We start from the raw sequence: 27,692 nt of genomic DNA on the forward strand, positions 1-27,692 counted from the left end.
AAATATTAAAATGTGTATGAAAATCTAAAAAGCATTCTATTAATTGTATGTACCTAGAATAAACTTGAATACTGACTTTGTTTAATGGCAGGAATTTGAAAATGCATTTGGAATCGAAAATATCCGGTTCGAAAGATCAGGCTCCAAAAATCCTGGATCCGTCCATCCCTAGTTATTTTATTCTATTTATTTCTTAAATTTTAAAGACAGCAATGCTACAGATAAATCAAAATCCCACCTGTTAGAAGGAACAAGAATCGATGGAATCGGAATCGAGAATCGGGAATCGATTTGAAGGAATCGGAATTGGAATCGGAATCGAAAAAAAGTGGAATCGACTCATCCCTATTCATTAGCTTTCTTAATATACAAAAACAATCCAAATCCCACCCATAGTTAGGGAGTATTCAGGTAAAAACCAAGCATCCGTCCCGAAAAAATCCAAAGTGTCCGCCATTTTTATTTTTTCCCGGGAGTATCGATGCGACCAGTTCAAAAATTGATTATTTATGACGTCAACTACAGTGTTTTCTTTACTTACAAAATTTAAAGGAATTCGGTCAGCAAAAAGTGGACGAAATGATGAGTCAATCTTTTGAAAATGATCGCAATCGCCTGGTGGACATGTGCGAAGGAGTCACGTGTTCATTACGAACCCTCTAATCGATAGACTACGGCGATATTACAATAGATGTGATTGGCCGCTAGCCGTGGGCCGTCCTCCGCATGATGTCGCCCATCTGAACAGAATGCTGGTGAAAGAGAACAGGGAAGAGTAGCTTTGGGCTAGGATCTGCGGAGCTGAAAACTAGTTGATCTTTGAAAAAAATGCAAGCATTGCGTTACGGGCCAGAGGTTGTGACATCCGATTCGATTTTCAAATCACCATATGCAGTGCTGAGGGCGCTGTGGTAATTTGCCAATATGGCCGACACATCGAGGATAGTGCTGTGATGATAACATTGGTTTAATAGCATAAATCGTCGAGCCACTTCGAAAAATAAAATACAGATACTCGAGGAAGATTTTTCTCGGTTTTAAGGAGGTATTTAGATACCTTGCGGTAACGAAAAATAGCAATTTAGATTCAAGAAGTATTTATAACAGAAATCCGCCACAAGCTCACGGCGATTACTCAAAGAGTTCCAAATTGCCATAAATGCGTGACTCCGACAAAAACATTATTCTTAGCGGAGTAGATAAAAAAATGTAATACGTTGGTCAGTGGCGGATCCAGGATAGGGAAAAGGGGGCCTACGTGTGTGGTAAGCTCCCAAAAGTACTGGTTTTGAACAAAATTACCATTCTATCCAGGGTAAATAGGATACTCACGGGGGGGGTCTATAAACCCCATATCCCCTCTCTGGATTGCAACAAATCAAAATCATGTACAAAGGCCCTAAGTTTAGAGCTAATATGTGTTTCAAGTCGTTAAAGTAGGTAAATATATTGGAAAATATAACTAATTATTTTTGTACCAAGCAATTCATTCTCCAAAAAATTTCTATTTTAGCTAGTGTGGGTTTCGACCCTCTGGGGGGGGGGGGGGGGGGGGGAAGGGGGATCATTTATAAGATCTTTTGTGTATCTCTATAGATATATCTGAACCTATCTTAGAGGGTAAATATATTCCCCAAAATGGAAAAATCAGAAGGAATTTCACTGAGAAAATTGGTACCAAATACAATACAAACAATTTGGAAGTTATATATGTTGAAAAGTAAAAAAAATCATTTGTGAAAGAAATTTTCAAGTAATTATACACTTTGAACTCTGGAAAACTGATGCAGATAGTTAGAATATCGATTTGGGTGAAAGAAATGTCAGATGATAAAACACTCAAAAAACAGTACCTAAGTCTAGTAATACTAATGTGAAACTAGTGCATTTGGGTAAGGAATCAATGTGACAGATATACATGCTTATGAAAATACTTTATTTAAAGATATATCAAAGATGAAAAGCAACAAATGTATAAATTTATCTATGCAAATTTCATAGTCAAAATTCCTGCCAATGAAGTAAAAAAGCCAAAATTGGGTAAAAATTAAACCATGCCTCCTAAGGCTAAGCGATGGTGTCAATACCCAAATATGTTATCATTTTAATAGATGACAATGACTTCCTACTATCATGCAACATAACAAATTGCTTTGGAGATATTTTAGTTGGATGGAACTGTATACCACACCAAAAAAAATGAAATTAGTGGAGATATAAAGTTTTTTACAGTACATAAATAAAATGACTCCTTATGAAAAAAAGGCAGTAACATATGTCGCTCATGTAAAAATCTCATCAAGGAGCTAGATCAAAAAGCCAAATATGCATGTATTTTGTAGAGTATTTCAAAATTTTAAGAGCCGCTTGTAATATTAGACACAGATCATAGCAATTTGAGATTCTTGCTTTCATGATTTATTTTCCTCTATTATTTCATTAATTGCAGCTTACGGTAATCAGTTCAAATTATAAAAATAAATTCTACGAAATGATGATGATGTAAACATTTCACTTCACTGAAGCAATCAGTTTACTCCTCGGCGATTTTACCATCACATGAGATGAGTAGTCCATCAAAAATATCCTTACCTAATCATTTCAGAATCCCACACCACAGCACCTTGAACTATCACTCACTGGAATTTTTCCAAAAGCATACTCACACGCACACTATCACTTATAAAAGCACTCGTAGCCAAACACATACTTTCCCAAACAGATTCACCCAAACACACTCATACAAAATAGTTTCTTGTACACCATTTCTCAACGTGCAAAGCACGAGTTTGATTTCAGATGTGGCCCTCAGGACTACTGGATCCTCCCGTGTCCCCTCCCACTAGGGGAGAGGCTGAGTCAACTGAAACATTCATAAGCAACTGTTCTTCGCCAGCCTTGTCCTTGGGTGAAGGCTTCATTCCCATCGACTGGGCAAATTTCTGCTTCAACCTCTGCCTCTTCTCAGCAGCCGTACCATCCTTTTTAGTGCCCAGGTCATCATCCGAGTTTTCTTCGTCATCATCGTCGTTGTCTTTCTGCTCCTTGGCTCTTGCCCTTCGTTTACTACTCCTGGCTTCCGCTGCCTCCGGACTGGTCACAGTGAGTGTAGGGGTTCCTGGTTGCGAAGGCAGCAACTCTATATCGGTCGTGGCTACACTACTGTGAGCGGACAGTGGTGCTAACGGGCTCTCTGGAGTGAGTGGAGAATCTGGCATGGAGATGACAGTGGCATTTGTCTCAGAGCTTGAGCTAGTGGTCACCGGAGGGAGTTGAAACACCCCGATGATAGGTTTTCGTTTGTCATCAGGCCTCACAGAAGTGATGGTGGCTTGCTCGTCTCCCTCAGGGATAACTTGGTCCAAGATTCCTGGTCCTGAAGGGGTAGCGCCAAAATATTTGGAAATGCTGGTACTGCTGGTGCTGCCTGCCATTCCTTGCCTTGACCCTATTAAGGGGGAGAAGTTACTATTTTAGCATCAACATAAGAGACATCCAGGACCAATGTTTAGTCATTAACTTAAGTGGCTCCGATAGTCAAAACAAACTTTCTAACATCATCATTGGATTCTACAACTATCCTTAAATAGGTAAAAATGACTATTTTTTCGAATGGATAAAATTATCTTCATTAAATTGACCAAATCGTAAGAGAAATTGCTCCAAATAAATATTAAAATGTGCAGCCAAAATCACAACTTATTCCATGGTGCATAGTGTTCAAATAGCAAATAAATTGAAAAATGAGTGCCAAGGGGGGCAGCTAGGAATTAAGGCTAGGGGGATTTTACGAGCAACTAATACTGGGGGTATGGAGTACAGGAGGTGTGGGTGCCCTCCCCCAAAAATATTTTAGATAAATGGTTCAAAATGGCGAGTTTTACGACTTTCTGAAGGATATTTTATTAATCCTCACACTATTCTATAAGTAATATTTATCCAAATAAGTAAAATAGATTAAATTTGAAAATTTCTCTGAATTCTGGGGGGGGGGGTTTATCCCCCAAAACCTCCCCCTTGCTGCGCTTTATGTACCAATTACAAAGATATATCAGGAAAATCCTCTGTACTTGATTGCTTCAGTTATATTACACAAAATATATACTTCGTCCACAGCACATAATAATTTAGGTATCAATATGTACTTTGAAAGGTTGATTTCAATCCCAGAATTTCTTAAAACCATATCAACAAATGTGATCAATAAATCATAAATTTTGGCTGGCATTTTACATTTCTTTAGCTTTTACCAAAAGCAATAGATAATAATATTCTATTACCATCAGCACCAGGTATTGGTATGGCACTGCTTGCAGCGTGACTGTGGGAAGGATCTTTCGAGAACATCCTCCGCAGAACAGACGTGACAGATGCAACTCTGTGGAATGAGCCTGCCACACTATCAGTGCCACTTATGCTGGAGCTGGAACGAGCACTCAGTTGGCGCTCCCTTGTGCTAACCCGACTGACACTTCGTCGTGTTGGTGGACGGGAAATTTGAGCTGTGCTTCCTGTTCTTTTTGGGCCATCTTTTTTTTCTTCGCCGCCACCATCCATCTGCAAAGAGAAGAAAAATACAAATTAGGGTATTTTTCTGTATGTATGGGTGAAAACAATACCTATATATATATTTTATATATATATGACACGTTTGAAATAAACTCACACGAGCATCATAATGTATATATCAAACCGTAAGTTCCCTTCTTTTATTTTTTGTTTATTTTTCCTATGAAACTAACAATAAGTGTCTCTGTGTGCCCAGTGGCCTTAAGGACTCGCTAAGCTGGCTCTCAGACCGGGCCTGAATACATCAGACAATTGCTATCTCAGCGGTCACTTGTGGCATAATTGGGCACGTCCTCAATCCCTTCGGATCTTAATCTCTCCGAGACTCAATCCCTCCGAGACTTAATCCCTCCGAGACTTCATCACGAGGAGACAATTCGCGAGCGCTTGAGTACCAATCTCGCGAAGTGCTCGAGTATGTCGCACCAGTTTGATTCTCGTGTGCCGCTGATTCTCGCGTCAAGTGAAGTCCTCCGCAATTTATAGTGAATTTATCAACGGTGTCGGCCTCTTTATGCCATGTGTGAACTTCTGTTACTCTCTGCCACCACCCCTTGAATTGTAACTTGAAACGTCAGAGTGAAACCTGTTTCCCCTCTTCTGCCTTCACCTCCCCTCTCACGCCTGCTTCGAGCGCGGCGGCTCTGCTGTAAGCGGCTGGCTCGCCCTCTCTGCGCCAGACCTCGAACAAGGAAGGAACCCTTCGTTCCCGGCATTTTCCCAACTTCAAGACTACAATTAACCTCAGGCAACTTAGTATTATATGTATTGTGTATCTATAGCTTACTTTGCATATTAAATGTATTTATACTGTTGGAAATCAACCCTATTGTTTTGTTATTTTTTCACTCCTAACCGCCTATTTCTCGTCAATTCATTTCTCGTGACGTGTGTGCGTTGCACACTTCCCTTACCCTCTAGTCGGCCAGCGCCGACATACGGTCGTTTGTATCGAAAAATCTGCAACAGCTACACCCAACATAAGGTGTTCCGTGTATGAAAATACCCATCAGCTCCACCTGACATCCAGCGCGAAATGGTTAAGGAGTCTTTTGAAGCAAAAATATCTGTACCTCAATGAGACTTCCTTGGTGATTGTTCAAACCCTCTTCTGTAGCAAAACTATTGTAATACATAGTTTGTTACTATCATTAAATTGATTAGCTGGACTTTTGATAGCAATAATCTTCTTCAGAAAGCAATTAAACATCTATGAGCTGAATGTTAATGATTATAACGTAGCATTAGATATGAAGTATATTTTGTATCCTATCATTGTTACTTACCATGTGGATGCTAAATCCTGGATGAAATCATAAGATTATTATGAAAATTTATTACTTGGAAATTAAATGAAATACATACTAATAAACTTATTCCTATCTTTAATTTTTAAATTCTCACCATTCCAAAATAAAAATTATAGTGCATTATGACTTTCACTAAACTCCTTTTTCTTATCTACAATTAATCCTAATTTCACTCCTTTGCATGCAAAACTTCCATCATAGCTGCACCATTCCACATTCAAATGAAACACTTACATGCATATCTGGTCCATCATGAAGACGGAAAGAAGATCCATAGACAATTACGTCAGCATCATCCTTTCGTATTTCCACATTGGCTGTGGATGGTTCAGGATAATCTTCCCTGTACTTTTCCGATGCCACAGTGTGGGGCAGTTCCAGTGGGAAAACTTCATCCCAATACTGATCCTTGAGAAGTTCAGGATGGTCATGATGCATCTCATCAACAATGAGATATGACACCTACCAAATGACAAAGAAATTAAATATGTATTCCAATGGAGAAACTCCACAATTCACTCCCTCAAAATATAAGTAATATATATAATTTCAAAAATGAGCTTAAACATTTTTTGATAAAAAAAATTTTGTATTCTATTGATGAATTTTATGTTCTCTGAAAGGTAAAACTTAAAAGAGTAAGGGTTAATATATCATTTGCATGTAACATGCTTTGACCATTGATTTATATATTGTCCTGATATGTCTTTAAATGTCATTCATTTACATATTGTGTTCTATGTGCCATCATATGTATAAGTATTTTAATGCTTAATGAATTGTATTCATGACCACTAGACAAAACTATACAATAGTATTGCCTTCAGTGAATAAATGTTTATTATTATTATAATTATTATTGAGAAACAACTGTGGCCACATAATCAAAGGAGGTGATCAGATTGTGAAGTAGTTATAATGTTGCCTTCCTACACTGCAGGCCTGCTGTACAAAATCCTGGTGGTGACTGACAGTTTCAGAAGTGTCATAATCCCTGTTAGGATATTTTAAGGATGACACTTTGAGAAACCTTGGGAAATATCAAAAATTCAAGATCACATGATAATAAGTTTTTAATTTCGATAGTTGGCAACAATAACAATTAATATCAAGACAATAAAAAATGGGACGATAAATATTGGAGATTGATAAAAATATCACAGCAAATAAAAAAATTGGACCAAAATTTTTTTATCAGATTTACAACATGATATCTAATGATAAGGTGATTTTTTATCGAATCCAATATTTCACATTGGATGAAGTACATATTGTCATATTTTATCGAGAGTCAATGATTTGTATGGCTAAATGTTTTTATCACGCCTGAGCATTCAGGCAATCATTTACTGCCAATTTGCTCTAAAAACTCAATATTGGGCTCCCAATAAATTTAAACATAAAAGTATTTCACTATGTCCAATCATGATATGGTATGTTAAAGTCGTGGTCTCCTTATCATCATTCACTGACGGTAGATTAATTCTGATGCTAGGTTTCTCATGACACCCACCTCCCTTCTCCTCTCTTATGGAGCAAATAACCTAACCCTTTCAGTCATAATGTCCATTAAAACGGACATGACCATCAGGGGATTTTAGCCTCCAAATGTGTATACCCATCCATAATAGAGTATTTGCACGATTTTGGGAAGTGATCTCTAAAAAAAATTTAAACTTCAATTAGGCTAAATTTGAAGTCTGACAATAGCGAGGTACTTCTTAAGCAAGATATTAATTATTAAAATTTGCAAAATTAATGATGCGCTAAAACACCAGGCAGACATGTGCAGTCTGTCCTCTTAATTCCTTTTCCACTGTACAACTGCGCTATCACTACTGTAAAATTACAACGTTTCCTCGTTCCTTTCTCTTTTTCCCATCCGTATCTCATTAGTTTACACATGCACAGAAGTCATTTTTCTCTTCACTCATACCTAGTCATTTGTGAACTAACAGTCTAAAACCAGTGTCAGTGGTGCACATATTTGGTGGGATTTATCTTGTGCTCTACGATCTAAGTGAGTGCCGAGAGTTCAATGACACTCCCTTTCTTGAGTAATATGCTACATTAAGACCTTTTACTCGCTAAAAAATTGCTATACTTGACAAAAATAAAGATTATCCCCAATCCAGTCATTGCCGTTTGGCTGAGATTACCGGGGTGACGAAATTGACGATAGCTTGGTTATTGAAGTAACAGGATAAACTAAGAGAGGAATGGAGCCACAATAGAAAGCAAGCAACGTCTCTGAAATGCAAAGGTTAAGGCAAGGATCCAAATGTTGAGGACGCTTTAAATCAATGGTTTTCCATTATGAGCGATCGAGGGGTTTGCGTAAGCAACCAATGTTAAACAAGAAGTCGGAGGAACTAGCTTTGAAACTTGGTCACGACCAATTTAAGGCAACAGATGGTTGGCATGTCTTATCTCTCAGCACATTTTACCTTGCACCCAGTGAGAAATGGGTGGTGGAGTCCACGTGGAACCCACGTGGAATCCACGTTGAGTGGTGGATATTTGGTGGTGGTGGATATTGAGTGGTTGGACCCACGTGGAATCCACGTTGATTTCAAGTGGATTTGTGGTGATTAGCATAAAATGGTAAACAAAATTTCTAATTTGTGGAACTTAACTCTCTGGTGTGACATTGCGTCATTTATCATCCTGAAACCACGCTAGTTATGTGAAAATGTATCGCACATTCTATTTTTATATAATTCGTGGAAAGGCAGCCATGAGAGCACATGAAAAATCGTAGACACATATATAGAAGGTTTAGATGAAGAGTGGTTGAGGTTTTAATGGTTTTAGGACAGCACCTACTGCTGTTTTAATTTTTCCACCAAATTTCCACGTGGGTTCCACGTTGATTCCACGACCAAAAACACGTGGTATCCACGTTACATTTCCACGTGGATTCCACCACCCATTTCTCACTGGGCAATTTAAGGTAATTCAATTCTTAAAAGAGCCATAAATAGAAATAATATGTGGTATGAAAATTTTGTATTCGTTAGATTAGTGACTCACCTGAATGTTTCGGTCCACCATCCAGTTCACCTCAAAATCATCATCATCCTCTCCAAAAGGATTTATCAAACTTTCTGCCACTTTCAACCACCCCATGTAGAAGAAAAACTGATGGAAAAGAATTCAATTCATGGTTAACAAGAAATTCTATAGTTATCAAGACCTTCTATTGCTAAAACTCATTGCACATTTGTCTTGTTTTAAGAATAGTTATATTAACATTTCCAACCTACTTGCAGTGTGGTAAATATGGGAAAATAGAGATCCACTTCATTCCTATGACTACGTAGGGGGCTTGAATCATCGGTTATATCCAGCCATTGCCTCCCCATGACTGTCGACAGGAAGAAAGAGTACACAGCCAAAGTGACTACCTGTGCAAAACCAAATAAAAATGGGTTAAAAAACAAGTTAAAAACATCGATTTTGAAATGCAATAGACGCACATTTTCAGAATTCCCAAACAAGTAATAATAATAACATGTAAGAACAATACGAGAAAATGTGATGATGATGATCATTAATAAAGTACTTTCACTCCCAGCATTAATTACATTTGGAATCATTTCTTCAATGGTTCTAAGGAAAAAAAAACACCTAACAAACCTTATATACATGCACCTAAGTACAGAGCACCATATCAATCAAAAATATAAAACCACCTTTTAGTTAATGAATTTCAAATCCTTTAGTATAGTCTAAAGCCAAAAAATAAACTATTCCAAAATCAGAGAGAGCTCCTTGTAGCTAACCTGTGGTATTTACATGCCTGCATAGTTCTCACTCAGCTATCCATTGCCCTCATCATGATACATAATTTTGTAAAGTTGAAAAAAGAAGTGATCTCAGTCACATAATTTTTATCAAGTATACATGGAGACCTGAATGATTTAAATCAAGCTATATTTGCATGATGAGTAGCAACTATCTGTTCTTGTTTACACATACATACAGTAAAACTTGCTTGTAACGAATTTCAGGGGATCATCGTTCTATTTTGTTATGAGCAGGATTTGGTTATAGCCATATTAAAGGATTTTGCCCTTTGAAGCACATGATTGCAGACTAATATAGTGTAAATTGCCTTTATTTAAGCAACAGATTGGTAACAATTAACTATCATCCCACCCTTTCCATCTAACAGTTGTAAAGGGAACGATTTTAAGATCAACAGTAGAACCATGTGGTGATGGTCACACGTGAGAACAACCGATGATAAGGTAAGGAATGGTTAAGTAGCAAAGATGGCCATACATGATTTCTTCATAAAAGAGTAAATAATTACCCAAGGGAACAAAGAATAGTTTTTAACAGCAGGGATTTCGTATCATCCCTTCTAGCTACATGCGGGAAAATTGTCATTGGCAACCATAGGAAAGTCCAGGGGACCATGAATTCACCTCATTATATCACCTCGATAAAGGTGTGATCGTTACAAGTGAGTATCACTGTACCTATTTTTAAAAATTCTGTAACCTTAAGTTTTCCAAAGTGAAATCAATATCAAGAGAATTTATCATTATTTACGAGGGTTGTTCAATAGGTAATGCCTCATATTTTTTCTCAGAACATATTTATTGTTGAGAGTCAGAATATGGGACATTAAGCAACAACATGTCTTGTCCATGTTATATTTTTCTATTTAGTCCCCATCACATTCAATGGCCATGCTCCAACATTTTGGGAGGAGCATATTTTCTGTTGGTAAAAGCTCTTGTCTTGTAGGCGTAGCGATGCCAAGCGTGGCTGATCATGGAGCTCTGTTTCAGTATCTCCTGAGGCTGTAACTTTCTTTACCCATCACCCAACTGTACTGCTACCAACTGCAGCATCCTCATACACTGCACACAAATGTTTATGGATGTCCACCACAGTTTCTTTTTCTGCCCACAAGAATTCAATAACAGCCCTTTGCTTTTAACGTCAGTAGTATGTAGATGCCATTTTGACACTGTGCAGGAACATTGCCAAACTTCACCAGCACAGAGAAAAAACATCAAATGTGAAACACCGACAAGGAAATTGATCTATGTAAATCAATGGCTTTTTAAAGAAAATATGGGGCATTAGATATTGAACGACCCTTGTACATGAAAAAAAATTCATGGTCACGTAAATGGTTTCTTATTTACCCACCTGAGTATACACTAAAGGAATACTGATTGTATCATAACTGAGGAGAAGACCAGCCTTTCCTCGGAATTTGTTGAGCTCATCGATGATTGTCTTGACGGCAAAATCATCTCTGACTCTCCCTTCCTTTCTGGCTCTCGTCACAATACTTGCAGCCCAAACTATTGGAAGCCAATGCTTTGGGTGTCGAGGTGACTTCTCATTGAGATCCTTTATAATTACAAGTTCATTGTCAAGAAGAAGACCTGAAACATAATTATCAAATATAAATACAGATAACTTCCATAGGCTCTGAAAATATATCGACAAAAATCAATAACGGTGCAATTTCACATCTATGTCAGACTGTTAGCTCCTCCCTAAAATTACAAAAAATTCATGCTACATACTTCTTTTTCTTTGGTCAATGATTTTTTTCAAAGACACAGTAAATATTAATTTATATTTATGGATTTTAGACAAATTATCATTCGTACATCAACACTCATGAAATAATTCCTCTTGACTTTCCATTTGCCTCAGTCATTTCTCATTTGTTAAAAGAAAAATGGGTTATTAGGTAACAAAGTGTTGGGATTGGTTCTCAGGATTGCAACAGACATTTTGAGTTCCAGATCACATAAATAAATATATAATCCATGGACTGATTCCAAGTTGACCTAATATTAATAAATAACTTTTTTTAAATGATGATTCCAATGAATGCACAGAGCTATTGTACCAATATTTGCCGCTCAGGACAGTGCATGAGCCTGGATCTGCACAAACCATCTCACTTAAGAAGTGTGAAAGTGCACCACTATGTATTTACAACTAACAAATCTTTATCTTTAGATAATCCATCATGAAAAAATCCAGCTTTATAGAATATACAAAGAACAACTCTGATATTTGTAAAAATAGAATTTCCATAAATAGAATTAATCGACTTAAAAGAGAATAAAAAAAATTTAGTAACTTATAAAATTGACAATGAAAAATCACAGCAAAAGCTATTATCAGAATAGCTTTAAAAATAAGTCTACTGTAAATAAATGTACTGAAGCAAATATGTACTTGAATTTTAAAGTAAATATCGAGTCTAAACCCTATTGGAAATTTCTTATAAGTCTTACAGAATTCTTATAGGATTCTATAAGTCTTATAGAAATTCTTATAGGAACCCAGTGAGAAATGGGTGGTGGAATCCATGTGGAACCCACATGGAATCCACGTTGACTCGTGGATATATGGTGGTGGTGGATATTGAGTGGTTGGATCCACGTGGAATCCACGTTGATTTCAAGTGGATTTGTGGTGATTAGCATAAAATGTTAAACAGAATTTTTAATTTGTGGAACTTAACTCTCTGGTGACATTGCGTCATTTATCATCCTGAAACCACGCTAGTTATGTGAAAATGTATCGTACATTCTATTTTTATATAATTCGTGGAAAGGCAGCCATGAGAGCACATGAAAAATCGTAGACACATACATAGAAGGTTTAGATATAGAGTGGTTGAGGTTTTAATGGTTTTAGGACAGCACCTACTGCTGTTTTAATTTTTCCACCAAATTTCCACATGGGTTCCACGTTGATTCCACGACCAAAAACACGTGATATCCACGTTACATTTCCACCTAATCTCCATGTGGGTTCCACGTGGATTCCATCACCCATTTCTCACTGGGAAGTCTTACAAAAATTCTTATAAGAACTCTACATTTCTTATAGAATTCTACAAGAATGTTGTGCGGGTCGCATACCTTTCAGGTTTTTATCCAGCCGGCGTGTCACCATAACTTATGTTGGCAATTGATAATTATTTAAGGAATTCTACATAAGATAATTTTTGGAAATTATGTATAACTCTTTTTCAAGTAATATTCTTCTAAATTTCTGGTGTTTTCAGCATGGTATTTGACATAAATGGTTCCAAGAAGTGGAGGCTTCTTTATGTACACTAATGATAGACATCTACATTTGGTTCATGGGAAATCATTAGGTTTGCTGTATACCAGATATAGGCGTCTACATTTGGATTAAATTTGGTATAATGCTAACTTTGTACTCTCAGTAGGGATGTAAATCTTATGTAGCTTTTTATATAAGTTTGCACAAGTGTTTTAAGCATGATGATATGGTGTTTATAATAAATATTTCCATCAGAAAATTTCTTATAAATAACATTTTTTGATTGATATTTATAAGAAGAATTCTTATAAGAAAAACACCCAATTTCTGATAAGAAATTTTCTAATAGAAAAATCCTTTTAGAAATTTTCTTATAAGAATTTTCCAATAGGGAAGCTTCAAAGCTTCAGATTTGAGGGTGAGCTTTTGGACCTTGCGTCTTAAATGAGTTGAATGCCATAAAAGAAGGATCAAGACTGATTTAACCACTCAATGACTAAACAAACCTGCTTCAACAAAATGCTCCAATGTGGGAAATCTCTTCTTAACCCGTGGGCTTATCATTGTAAATACCATAGTCAGGCACAGGCAGACGTAACGCATTATGGTTCTTCTGATTAGCCTGCCTCGTTCATCCTATAAAAAAGAGCAAGGAGTACAGATATAAGAAAGTAAAATGGACACATGATTTCTCAAGGATAAAGGCAGGTATCAACATACATGTTTTACTCAAGCAAATGGAACTGAATTCCATAGAGATAGTGGAAAATGTGCTATTATCATTTTAGATGTTGAGAAAAATTATCAACATCAGCATTATCATATAATTCACACAGAATTTGAATTCTTACCTGCCCATGAACATTGGAACTAACAAAAACAGCAATTGGATCAGGAAAAGGAATTGTTGTGTACTGATTCCACCATCGCTGCATGACAATGGAGACGTAGAACCCAAGCACGAAGGACAGGGGGATCAGGTTGCTGTATGTATCACAGTAGTGAGAAATATTCTCAAATACTCTAGAAAAGAATGTGTGTCAATGAGAAAATATTAACAATGATTCATTTTGAGGTAGTTTTCCATAAAGCATAAAAATCAATCGATATCAGAAGAACACTTTTTTATAATGTCAGTTTCTCTGCTAAACACCAAGCTCCCATGAGCTTCTTTTTTAGTATATTACTTTGTGCATGAAAACTCTTGGATTACTCCAAAAGTTTTACTGCTGGATGGTCTGAATTTATTTCCTAACAAATGTTTCCTACATATTTGAATCACTGATGCAATTATTTTTACAATTGATGTACATATTAAATTCATCATATCCAAGACAATTTAGAATATACATTTTGGCCAAGGGGAAGGGTGGGGGTGGGAGGTAAGGGGGGAAAGGCCATGATCAACATAAGCCTAAGCTAAGAAATTTAACAGCACTCCAAGACATTTTACATTTAAAGTATTGTAAAATTTAAAAAATTAGGGAAGTATGATAATACTAGTCAATGGATGAGAAGTACAGCAACATCTCAAGGCATCAGGCAGGAAAAAGCTTAAAATTTTCCACATTTTTGGAGGGGCCTGCACCCCCAGAGCCACCCCCCTATCCAATGTATGCCCTGAATGATTTTTAAAGAGATCCATTGATTATGCACTGTTTCATTGATTCCCAATAAATTGATAAATGGATCTATTAATTCAAACATTCTTATCATTAGTTGATGATTTTTATCAGTTATCACACAAGTCTACCCCTAATAATTAGTGCACTCAAAGGGTGGATATTCCTCAATAAAGAAATCATTAGCCCTGACTAGGAATCAAACCTGGATCTCCCAATCTCATGCTGATTGCTCAAAGCGGTTAAGATTCCCTGATGCATCTAAATAACCTGCAGATTATAGGAATTTTTATAGGATGGGGTAGTTGATTCCACTAGACATACAATTCCATAATGCCACAGACAAAAAAAGTCTGTAAGAAAACACTAAAGAGTTTAAAAAGTGTGCCTTTAGCATGTCCATCTGCATATATTTCCTTCTCCTCTATTGCAAAATAAATCCATAAGGGCAAAAATAGCCACACATTTCTCATAATATTGTGCTCTAGTTGAGCCAAGACTACAATATGGCAATTCTTGCTGGGGAGGAGACTACATTTCTAATTTTAAGCCACTAAAGATTGCCCAAAAAATTCATAAGGGTGATATATAGTCGGCGGAGAACTGAGCACTTGTTACCCCTTTTCCAAAAAATTAATATTCTACCAATAAGGTATTTATTTTTATTAAGGTACTAAGATGTTTTACATTTGTGGGAGAAATAGATCGAAACAGATTGAATTTACTCAAAAAACTCAGGTCAAAAAAGGCATGCATCTGTTAGGCTTAGTAACTGCTATATCTCCACCCAAGTATTAAGCCTCCAAACATACATACACTTTTCTTGCACTGAAATTCTTCCTTTCCCTGCCAATTGAGATATTGAGTCAAAACTCTGTCTTTATTTCCGACTAAATTAAAACAATGGCTCCGATTCCAAGAGAGTTAAAATGTTGATAATTGTTAAAAGTTGTAGTATAATCTTGATAGCATAAATTTGTTATTTCTTTTGTATTTTTATCATTAAAAGTTATTAATCTTACAAGTTTTTCTAATTTATTTCTTTAAATTCATGATTTATTTAGTGCTTGCATTGTTGTAATTCTTGATTCGTTCATTTTCTTCCCTTTATTCCACTATTGCACAGCACACATTTTGTATTTGAATATCCATATTGTTTTTGTGCCATTAAATTGTTAAAAAATGTTCATAAATCTGCAACAGCCGCTGACTTAACAAAATATATGGTAATCCCAATTCAGGTTAATATACGGGGTATGTTCCACTTTAATGTTTCATTTATTGGCTGTATGCACTTTGCAATCTTTGAAAAAGTGGAATACATATGATTATTTGCCTTACAAAAATTTGATAATTCCAAATTCCTTTGTATGCCGAACATAATTTATGCATATCCATCATGAAAAGAATGGGTATGCAAGCCTTCAGATTTCTTAGAACGAAGAATAGACATAACAGCAATTTTTCTTATTTAGTCAACATGAGATATAGAATAAACATACATTTCGATATTGCTTGACGTAACTAAGGAATTCACTTCCTCTTATTATAGTTCTGCTAAATTTTTTTAATGAATTAGAAGTCATATTTTTCCATTTCTAAACTCAAATTCAAAGAACAAGACAAAGAAGTGACTTTGTAAACAGCAAATCGTCCTGGTGCAAAGATTTAGACACCAAAGTAAGAAATTCACTCTTCGTAAGATAGTAGCTCAAAAAAATTAGCTCCAAAGAATAATGGCTAGGGCTGTGTAACAGGTAGCATGCCTGTCCACCAGTCGGAATATCCCAGTTCATATTCTGGTAAAATCAATTTAATTTTTCTCAGAATGTTCCTTCCTTGGATGTTCAAATGATTAATTTAAACAATTTGCAACATTTTAGCTGACCCTCATGATGGCAATAAATTTAAATCTAAACATTCACTTCCTTACTTTTTCTGTGCAGGGTCTAATCCAAAGCGGTAGATGAAATTCAATAGGAAGTAAACACCGAGGAAAACCAGCAAATCGAGCCAGACCAGCTTGTAAATGCCACCCCTCCATCTGCAAGAAAGAAAAAAAACTAGTCAATCATCTGCTATAGAGTATTATCACTTTAATTCCCTGCGGATAAAGTGATAACGCACTATTTTCAATGACATTCAAAACATCCCATTAATAATTCTTAACATTATGAAAAAAACTGTTCTCCATTAGTTACAAATCATTCATTCAATTGTATTTCCACATACTATTCCTGAAAAGAGAAGATTCATGCATGGACGCAGTTCCACAGTGATGTTCTTACAAGGTAATTTGAGAAGATGATACATGAATGATAATTTGACTACTTGTGGTCAGGGGCGATATAGGGTGATTGGGGGCCCTCGGCTGGTGCTCCGTGCAAGGAGATTCGGGGATCCTTCCCTGGAAAATTTCAGGAAATTGCAGGCCAAAAAATGGATTTTGACACTATTCTGGCTCTAAAGAACTAGATAACATTAATAAAAAAATAGCAATTTTTACGTAAAAAATGAGAATTTCACAGCTAATAAAATTTCATAATGTATTACGGTTCTATTACCTATTAACTGAATTTGTTCCTTGAAATTTCACTGAAATCTAAAAAGCCTATAAAATAACCTTATCGAATTTTAATCAACCTTATCGAACCTTTAATGAAATCATCAGGTTTTATTTATTCTTCCGACACCTTTATTTTATTTTTTACGCGATATTTTTACACTGACTATGTTGTAAACAAAGAAAATTTAATGAAAACGTAAGCTTTTTAAATTGCGAAAAAATTGGCACGTAATCAGTCTTTATTATTACACCTCTCATACACGCATCATGATAGACGCGAACGTTGTGGGGGGCCCACTAGGCTCGAAAGATCAGCCGACCTATAACCAGACCTCCCCTGCTTGGGGCAAGAATTACATAGACATTAAAAAATATTAGAAAAAAAATCAGGCTAAATAACGTTATTCATAAGACAAAGGCATATTTATATGCTATGATGACGCCATACCCTGATCAAAAAACCCTTTCCCTAATTGATTCATGCCATCAGCTATTTTCTGGTGTTTCTTCCGAGAGGCCTCATCATCATCATCACTGGTCAACAATCCTAGGATTGGTTTGACGCAGCTCTCCACTCAATTCTCCTATCAGCTAATCTTTTCACACCTACGTATTTCTTCTCTTTCACATCTCTCTTTACTTGTTCCATATATTTTGTTCGAGGTCTTCCTTTTCCATTCTTGCCTTCCACTTGTCCTTCGACGATTGTCTTCATCAGGCCATCATGTCTCAAGATGTGGCCTATAAGGTTGTTCCGTCTTCTTATTAAGGTTTTCATGAGGCTTCTCTTTTCTCCTACCCTTCTTAGGACTTCCTCGTTACTAACTCGGTCGATCCATTTGATTTTCACCATTCTTCTGTAGCACCACATTTCGAAGGCCTCTATCCTTGCTTTCTCCGCTGCGGTCATTGTCCATGCCTCACTTCCGTATAGGAGCATACTCCAAATGTAGGTTCTTATAAATTGTTTCTTTACTTCCATATTTAAGTTTCCCGCTGTAAGCAGGTCTCTCTTTTGGTGGAATGCTCTCTTCGCCTGGGCTATTCTGCTGATAATTTCTTTCTTGCTTCTCCCGTCACTAGTTATCTTGCTTCCCAAATAACAGAATTCATCCACCTCTATCAGTTTTTGCCTCCCTATTTGAATGTTAGTCTTGACTTCTTCTCTTCTGCTGCATACTAAGATATTGGTTTTCTTCGTGCTTATTTTCAGTTGATATCTACCCGAGAGGCCTACCAAGAGAAAAAAACGAAAAGGATTTTATTGCAAATATGATTGGCACTCAGATTACGATGAAAGATAATCGCTTCAAAGAGCGCCGTCAACGAGCGCCGTCAACGAGCTTCTTTGTATGCACATAACACGTGGAACGAAATCCAATGGACTGTTTTTCTCTTTCCCTTCAGCTTCAAAACTTCGTAAACCGTACGCTTCTGCATGTTTACGAGCAAATCGCGGGCAAAGGATTTTCAGACTTTGCAAAGTCTGTTCAAGAAGAGACAAAGAGAGTGCTTGACAGAAATGTCTTCCTTTATTCTAGATGAATGGCCATATTACATCTCCCAACAGACTGCCTAGTTGTTCGGGGATTTAACTTAAAATATTTTTTTTGCAATATTATAAATAAACTACGCTAAACTTCAACCCTACAAATGTGAGACAATAAGATTTTACAGTAAATAAATAATACGGTATCCGAAATTTTGATTGATCGAAGTTCCCGCATTAATGCTGCAGTTGGTGTTGAGCTTTTAGAATGATTATCCATAGAAAAAATTCTTGGGGTTTTAAAGCCATTCCTCGGTTTCCTAACGATTTTTTATGCCTCAGAGAGCTATTACATTCACTCCGTTCATCGATTTGAGTAGAAATCGTTTCACGCAGCGTCGCCGCATCGCAAGATGACAAAATCAAAATTTACGCGAAGCTCAACTTTTGATCGCTTATCTTGACAATTATCGGAAAAAAACTGAATTGAAAAGGGCGAATATCCAACAGCTGAGATACACTTGATGACCAACAATTTTTACAATCTTTTCATCTTTAATTTTGACATGAAGTCGCCATACACGGTTATATGTGGCACAGTAAGCAGTGGTAAGATTGTTTCCTCTATCAAGGTATAACGTAAAAAACAAACTCTAATCTGAAATAAATTAAATAAAATATAAATAGAACCTTGAAAATGAGGAACTGCGTATAAATATTGTAGTAGATGGAAGTGAGTAAAAGTTTTTAGGGAAAAATACAGAGAAAACAAGTTCCACTTTAGAGGTCAAGGCTGAAGCAGTACGAAGCCAAAAAATTCAATTTCTTCAACAATAAGGAAATATTCGAATTCATCCCGTACAAGCTAAACAAACCTGTCACTTGTTTTCCAACGTAATGTCCGTTGGATTAAAGACTACTCAATGAGTCCTCAATTAGGATATAAATACACATTACTCGCATTCAGCACTATAGCTAATTGTGTGGCCAGGTGATGAATCATAGAGAACCCTTGCCAAGTTTTTTTCGGCGTTGGATGCCGCACACGAAGATAAAGGATTCGCCCGATTGCAAAAGCAAACAACACAGTATCATCACTGCCTTCCTCAAGGTGTCTCTTCACGCTTCAACACTCTCCGCTGAGCAGCAGATATTTCGACAGACATAACCATAAAATTTATCCGTGGCATTCTCACGCCGAAATGTGATGCAATCATTTATAAGGTTGCGGAAAATTCATTCGATCCACTCGCTCTGCCGGAATGCTCCCAAGCTGAATCCTTCGGCCAAGATTGACGTATCAACATTCGACTTCAAACGAATTCCTTAGTGTTTGCCGGATTGGCGAGAAGACGAGATTCCTTGAAGCGTCTCTGAGGGTATAGCTGGTATAGCATTGAACCTCTACCGAGAGACCCACTATCATTGTATTTAGGAAAATAGGTAATCTGCTGAGTCCGATTACGCTATATGCTTAGGCCGATTTATAGAAATAACAGCGAAAAATTAAGCAGTGAAGAAAAAAATAAGCTTATTGCTCCAGGAGGCTTGCGTAAAAAAAACGCCCGCTGGAAGAAATTTGTAATTTTTTAAGGAACTAACCGCAGACAGCCACAACAGCTACGTTGAAATTGAGTTAAGTTATTTCTTAGCTGCCTCGATGTCTTTTCCTGAGTAAAATTCTCCATTCCGTATTACAACCATAATGAGTTTTATGCTTGGGGGCCAGCAATCTTGCCTATATAAAAATATGATAATGTATACTTTCGGAGGAAAACTTTGGAATATTCAGCGATATACCCACAAAGACCTGTGGATTGAAAATTCAAAGCCATTACGGGAAGAATCTTCCAAAGAAAATGAACAATTTTTTAAATCTAGATAAATAATTAGATTAGTAAATGTAGTAATTCAAAACTGGTCTGCGAAAATATTTATTCTGCAAATACCAAGATAAAGTCCTCCATCATTTGGTACTAAACCGATCTTCAAAACGCGGAGCAATTGGGATACGTACGACATGTGTATAATATGACATATCCACTGCTTCATAATTCAACATGTAGTTTAAAAAATGATTAAAAAAATATCAAATAATTAAAAGACTCGATTTTTTCCCAGCAAAAATATGCAAGAATACTTCACGTAAGATCCCGAAATATCGAGCGTGTTAGTATTGATTTTCAGGTCGCTCAAAAATTTAATTGATTGGGTCAATAAGTATGCAGCACAGCAATTCACAAATGTCATACGGGTTGCCATTACAAACAAGAACGGGGCGTTAGAAAAACTGATATATCCTCAAACGAGATACAAATAAAATCTTTGAAATTCGTTTTCACAATTACTTCATTCATCAAGTACTGATGCACGAGGATGAACTTAAGGTAGATTGGAAATCTGGTAGGTAAAAAAAAAACTGAAAGCGGACAGCAGTATTAGATTTTTGCGGCTATAAAACATTTCGTGGCTTAACATTGAAAAATATACTCGTACCTGGAGACGAATTACGGACCTTTGGAGGTGCCAACCTGTGTGTAAAAACTTTCTCCCAAATTCCTAAGTTGATTGGCAACATTTTTGAATTACATATTTCGTAATAGACTGCGCATCGACAATAAAATCCCATGCTTCACGCCCGTATCCCACAATCAGTGTTTTTTTTCTTTCTCATAATGAAATGTTAAAAAACTTAGTAACTCCACATAAATTGAATACTGCGGCACATTACCATATATTAATTCACCTAATGATGACGTGTCACGTCGAAACCTAGTTCATACAGCATTAAATTTACACGGAATTGCGGTTTTCTTTTACATTTAATTATACAAATCGACTACATGAAGACAAAAAAATTTTTCCGAGACAAAAAAATTTTCATTTCAATTTAATTTCTAAAAAATTCTCGTAAATTTGAAGAGAAGATATGAACTGAAGCTGTCTTTATCTTCGATAAAAAGATAGCGGAGTCGTTGTCTAAAACACTAAGGAATCAGAAAGAATCCAAGAAGGCGGCGAACAAAATTATCTTTGGGATATTCATTAAAGCAAGTGGGGAAAATAGTTCATAACATGACGACTTAGCTAAAGATTAAATGCCTGACTGATTCTACAGCTCATTTACATTTTTTTACACATCATTTTATTAAATCGACTCCGTGAAGTCACGACCGAGACAGAGAATTTTTCTTTTAAATTTAATTTTTAACCAATTATCGTATAATTGAAACGACGCGAAGAACTAGAAGAAGCGAAGAAAAAGAAAGCGGAGTCGTTTGAAAAATTAAAGAATCAGAAAGAATCCAAGAAGTTGGCGAACAAAATAATCTTTGGCCTATGTTTTAAAGCAATTGGGGAAAATAGTACATAACATGACGCTTTAGCTAAAGGTTGAGTGCCTCATTGATTCTATAGCTAAGGAGATCGAAGTAAAATATATAAAAATAGATGTCAAGGACTATCATCTTTCCGCAAACGACGGCCAAAAATTTCCATTCCGCAGCTTTTGAAGGCACTCCAAATTATTCGCCGCTCCGCTTCAAGGTCACATTTCATGCATGAATTATTTGATCGGTTGGGGTTAGTCACTTTTGGCGGTGGGGAATAAAACGCCAGAGCATATCACTCCCAGACGGAAGGCATGACTTGCGACATTTCCTGTCCGCTCAAAAAAAAGGAGTTTGAATAGAATGCTAATCACCCACGATTACCAAAATAAAAAATAAGAAGAAGCTAGAAGGTTTTGAGCTTAATTAAACGTGAGATTTGCACGAACATCAACGATTCGCTAGCGCAATCACACCCATATTGAGATTTATCGTTTCGGAAAATTATAATCGCATATTTTCGTCAAACCTTACTCATTTAATGTCCTTAAGAATCCAGAGTATTAAATTAAATGTCGAAAAGGCCGAATATCTAAGAAAAATAGTTTTCGTGGTAACTGCAAAGCGCATCCGAATATGTTTGCGTTTCCATAGCTTAGTAACTAAGGAGTTGCGACCCCATGTTTATGAACAAAAAATGCTTAAAATTGGCTCACCTACCACCACGTGAAACATTGCATATTCCTCCTGAAACACCCTGTATACATCAATACGGAAAGTTTGAGCTCTACTCGAAGATGCAATAAGAAAATAAAAAACTCAAATGACCGCATGATACGATCGTATCTCCCAGCGCTCGTCCTCCTTGCAAAACTGAATCACTGAGTTGCTCCCAACGGTGAAACTTTCCCCGTCTTGCACACCAACACAGTGATCCAGTTTTGCAAGGAGGAAGAGCTTTGGGATATATTATACGGTCATTTAAGTTTTTCTTTTCTTAGAGCGAAAGTAAATTAGAAGAATTTGAAAGGCCAAGAAAGCTAGTTTCTGCTTGATAAATTCGCAAATACAACATCTCACATACATATAAATTATACCAGCTGCCATTAGCAGAGCAAGGTGTCCAATTCTGAAACATATGCACACCAATTCGATTTTTAAACAACTTCGTCACTGCGTTTCTTGTTATTACGTTTCCTCTCAAACGTATCAGTCAGTTTCACAACTAATCGGTTGAAGCTTTCGAGAACCATTCATTATTATAAATGAACTTCGTTTTCTGGTGTTTTCTGCGTATTTTTCGAAAATGCGCTATGAAAGGGAATCTATGTTGATTAAAGCATTAATTTACAATAAACTAAGATATATTCAAATAATCGGCAGAATACTTATTAAAATTTTCAAGCAGTAATGGAAGATAAAATTTTTGCGTGCCCTATACGTTAGGTATAATAAGTATATTTTTATGCATCCATGCAATAAAAAGGAATCTATTTCGATTGAAGTATTGACTTAAAATAAACTAAGATATATTTAAGTATTTGGCTGACTTATTTGATACTTCCATGTAAATACACAATAAATGAGAGCACGATTAGTGGCCCACTGGAGAATACTCTACCGTAATGTTCGTGGTCATTTGAATGAGAAATTTAATGATCTAAAACGGACCTGGATGGAGCCTCCAATATCAATATGTACTGGTAACACCATGGCCAAGGTGAGAACGGGAACGACCTATCTTCGTTCCCTCCTCTAAGAATATTCGCCAACTCTAAACTCAGCATTCTACTTCGTACAGGAGGGGTCGCAGTCAAAAGGCCTGCTCCTAAAATCCCCGGAGACAAAAGGCCCGAGACAAAACGCCCGGGAAAAAATCTCCGTGGCGACAAAACGCCTGAGACAAAATCTCCGCGGTGAAAAAACGCCTGAGACAAAATCACCGCGGCGACAAAACGTCTGAGACAAAATCCCCGCGGCGATAAAACGCCTGAGACAAAATCACCGCGGCGACAAAACGCCAGAGACAAAATCCCCGCGGCGACAAAACGCCCGAGACAAAATCCCCGCGGCGATTTTGTCGAGGGGATTACGTCGCCGGGCCTTATGTCCTCAGGGGTTTTGTCGCCGGGCCTTACGTCCTCAGGGGTTTTGTCGTCGTCCTTATGTCGGCGAAGGTTTTGTCGCCGCGGATTCTGCGCCGGGCCTTATGTCGGTAACCCCTACAGGAGATGGCGCGGACAACACCATCGCGAGACGAGACCGTTTTCTTTGAAGCGGCCGGGAGGACGACGAAATCGGCGTCCTTCCAACCAAGCTCCGAGAAGAGAAAGATGAAAGGGAAAGTAGAAAGGGAGGACGACGAAAATAATGGAGGGGGAGAGGTAGACGGATGAGGCTCTCGGTGGCCAATCTAATTTGTGAAGACGCACCTCATTCTTTCAGCTCCTCTGTTGTCGGTCACGGTCCGTGAATCGAGGACAGATGATGATTGTCCAAAAACGCAAAATCGGGCCCAAGACCAGGGGCTGACTCTATTGCAAGCCCAGAGCTACTTGTACAAAAAATTGCTTCGCGCTCGCGAAGTAATTTTAGCCTCGACCTTGGAATTGAGGAGAACCAAAGAGAGAGGGCATTGACTTTTCGCTACAGACATTTATTCTGCAGTAAATTCTATCGAAGCTGATGCAAAATAAGCTAAAGGGACATAAAGAAAAATTAAGAGAAAATAACGGATAGTGGAAATTCAACAAATTGCATAGTTAAACTATAAGCGGACCTTAAGCACTGCTCCAAAAGAAGCTTACAGAATGCTGATGTTCCCGATCATAATAAGCTGATTAAAAGGGAAATCAAGAGGAAAAACATAAGAAAAGATGAAAAAAAGATAACAAAACTTTAACACTCAGGTATTTAAAGGTAAACACTTGAGTAATAAACATTTAGTAATGCTACCTAAGAGAGAATATATATTTTCTTTACAATGTCCATCATAACTTTACGGTCGAAAATGCAAGAACAACACGAATAACAAAGCAAAATTAAGATATCGCGGAATCCGTCTTAAACTTGTCAGGAAATATTTGGTTTGTGATCTTAACATAAATTTGTTTTGTTCAATAACATCAGAATAGTTGAAAATTATTGGCACACCTAATACTATAAAATTTAACTTGGGCCACAATTACGGAGACACGATATTAGCATGTAAATAGATATATAAATAAATAACCCAAGCAGCAATCGATATCCCAACAACATCCAGACAACATTGCCGGCGTTACCACATGACATTCGTGCAATATCCATGTTAATCCAATAAACGTTGCATGGATATCTGTCAAATATCCAAAGGACCCTCCGAACAATGTTGCAGCGACGACCAAAAGTGGATATGGAGGTCCATATTACAACATCTCTTAAATTTCTTCAGAACTTCTAATGAGTCGATAACGTGTGTGCAATAAGGTTTTTGATTATCCATATATTTAAAAACAAAACATTTGCGCTCTTCAAATCTATATAAATGATATGCTACCTATGGATAATGTTTGGAACAACATTTTTTGACATCACGGATATTACAACGTGGATGTCTATATAACGTCATTTTACAACTTGCCGTGGATGTTACAAACAGAATATCTATGTAACATTGTCAAAATATCCATCGTGTACCAACAAGGTGTTTTGGATATATCAACCTTATGTAGATATCCAATAGATATCGTCTTCTGCTTGGGGAAACAAAAACGAAATAAATAAAACGGAAAACATCGATCCAAAAATTGCAAGTTAACAGTAAGGATGTAGCAGTAAAAGTGCGCCGAATTTTACGGCAAAAATACAAATATAAATTCAAATGGCCTTATAAACAAATTAAAATGACCTTTCTCTTGAAGGTATACAACTTTTACAGATTCTAAGACGCGAAAGCCGTTGAATGCGGACAGTTTTTGGGAGAATTAAATCAAATTAAAGGCATTTTTTTCGAGTAAAACACGTTAAATGGAGAAATGGAAAATTGGAAGTGAGGCAGAGCCCAATAATTCAATGCTGGAAGTTATGGGATACAGCTTTACAATGAATGAAGAATTTCAGTACATGGGAGTTACCGTAAACAACGTAAACACAATAGACGAAGATATACAAATGAGGTTAAATGTATCAAATAGATGAAAACTGGAGCCTATCAAAATTATCGACTAGTAAACTACTGTCAATAGATACAAAAATTAGATTATACGCAGTCATTATGCAGCTAGTTCTCTTCTACGGGGCGGAGGCATAGACCCTAACAAAATAGATTCAGAAGAAGTTAATAATATTCGGAAAAAAATATTGAGAAGAATATAAGGGCCAACAATTGAGGAAGGGGTACGGAAAATACTGAAAAACAGCGAGCTTACGAACCTATACAGAAGACCAGATATTGTGGCTGTGATAAGAAAAACGAGAATTTGGTGTCTTGGTAATGTATTAAGAAGGGAGATGAATCAAACGATAAGAAGAGTGTGGAGAGGTCAACCAGAAGGAAGTTGCCCAGGGGGAAGACCAAGACTAAGATGGAATGACCAAGTGTGAGAAGAGGGGTGACAACTTTTTGGTCAGGCCAAAAATCGACCTGGATTTGAGTGGCCACAGGAGTAAGTAAGTAAAAGAGATTAAAAACTTTATGACTGGTGTGAAGTCACCCTCTGTTGCCCTGGAGGAAAGTCCGGCTCAACCGTTCACATTTTGCCTCGATTTCCTGACATATATCGAGTTTAAACCTACCTTATCACATTAAAAATGTCAACGATTACACAGCACATCCCTGTTAATAATTACATATCTCCAAAATGACAATTTACTATTCTCTTTTTATTCTCTATCCTCTGTAATTGGCCTCGTGCTGTTTTTGGACCGAATTAAATAAAATCAATAAAAATAAAATAATTTTCTTTGACGATTTTTTAAATATTTGAGACATAGGTAAATTTTCATGAATGTATACAAAGTATTAATATTATTCTATGTTATGAGAGGCAATAAGTTACATTTATCTAGTAATTCTTTAGGTTCAATCTAACAAAGGACAAAGTTAGCTTAATCACACGTAATCTTAATATCTTAAAATGATACTTTTTGTACATGGAACCAAAAATGTACTAGATGCTACTTAATTGTATAAAGAATAAGAAAGGCAGTAAAGTATTCTTGCATCTATCGAAAAATCGGATAGGTAATGGATACTGAAAATACTGCTAATTTTTCAAAATCTACCTAGTATTAGTCATTGGATATTCTGCCGGGTAGGCACAGGCACACCTCTTGCAACGCTCAAAGAGAAAACATGAAAATCCAGCTATGTGACCACGAATTTTAAGTTTGCCAGTCCAATTTGGCATCACCTGTACTGTATTTATTAATCCTACGTATAATTTGTATAATAATTTTCTTTGCTAACAATGTATTAAAATGCATATTATTATGTACTTGACATCGATGTCAGCAAATTATTTATCATATAAATGTTGCCTCAACATAGATACCCTTTCGAGGGAACCTAACTTGCAATCATGACATGTATATCTTGTTTCGATTCGTTATAGTTGTAAGCAATAAATCTATCTTCAATGTCTGTTTACTTTATGCATCCAAAAAATACAAATTTTATCCTGAGTTGTAAACAACTAATAACGACGGGGAAAGAAAAAGTTCGAGCGTAAGAGATGTGTCCTTCGAAAAGAGAGCTGAATAACA

At 36.7% G+C, this 27,692-nt stretch overlaps 1 protein-coding gene across 1 annotated transcript in view; it reads right to left on the bottom strand.

Moving 5' to 3' along the window:
• Window positions 1–1,915: 1,915 nt before the first annotated feature.
• The window catches only part of LOC124162265 (bestrophin-4-like), a 187,189-nt gene continuing 161,412 nt past the window's right edge, over window positions 1,916–27,692 (bottom strand). The window contains exons 2-10 of the mRNA XM_046538737.1: window positions 16,497–16,607; window positions 13,793–13,964; window positions 13,448–13,577; window positions 11,049–11,290; window positions 9,146–9,286; window positions 8,913–9,020; window positions 6,114–6,341; window positions 4,281–4,557; window positions 1,916–3,448 (exon numbers count right to left, since the gene is read on the bottom strand). Of these exons, the coding sequence (XP_046394693.1) occupies window positions 2,796–3,448; window positions 4,281–4,557; window positions 6,114–6,341; window positions 8,913–9,020; window positions 9,146–9,286; window positions 11,049–11,290; window positions 13,448–13,577; window positions 13,793–13,964; window positions 16,497–16,607 (2,062 nt within the window). The 3' untranslated portion in view covers window positions 1,916–2,795. The remainder of the gene's footprint in view (window positions 3,449–4,280; window positions 4,558–6,113; window positions 6,342–8,912; window positions 9,021–9,145; window positions 9,287–11,048; window positions 11,291–13,447; window positions 13,578–13,792; window positions 13,965–16,496; window positions 16,608–27,692) is intronic.

The sequence above is a fragment of the Ischnura elegans genome, chromosome 7 (assembly GCF_921293095.1).
Source record: "Ischnura elegans chromosome 7, ioIscEleg1.1, whole genome shotgun sequence".
NCBI classification, from domain to species: Eukaryota; Metazoa; Arthropoda; class Insecta; order Odonata; family Coenagrionidae; genus Ischnura; species Ischnura elegans.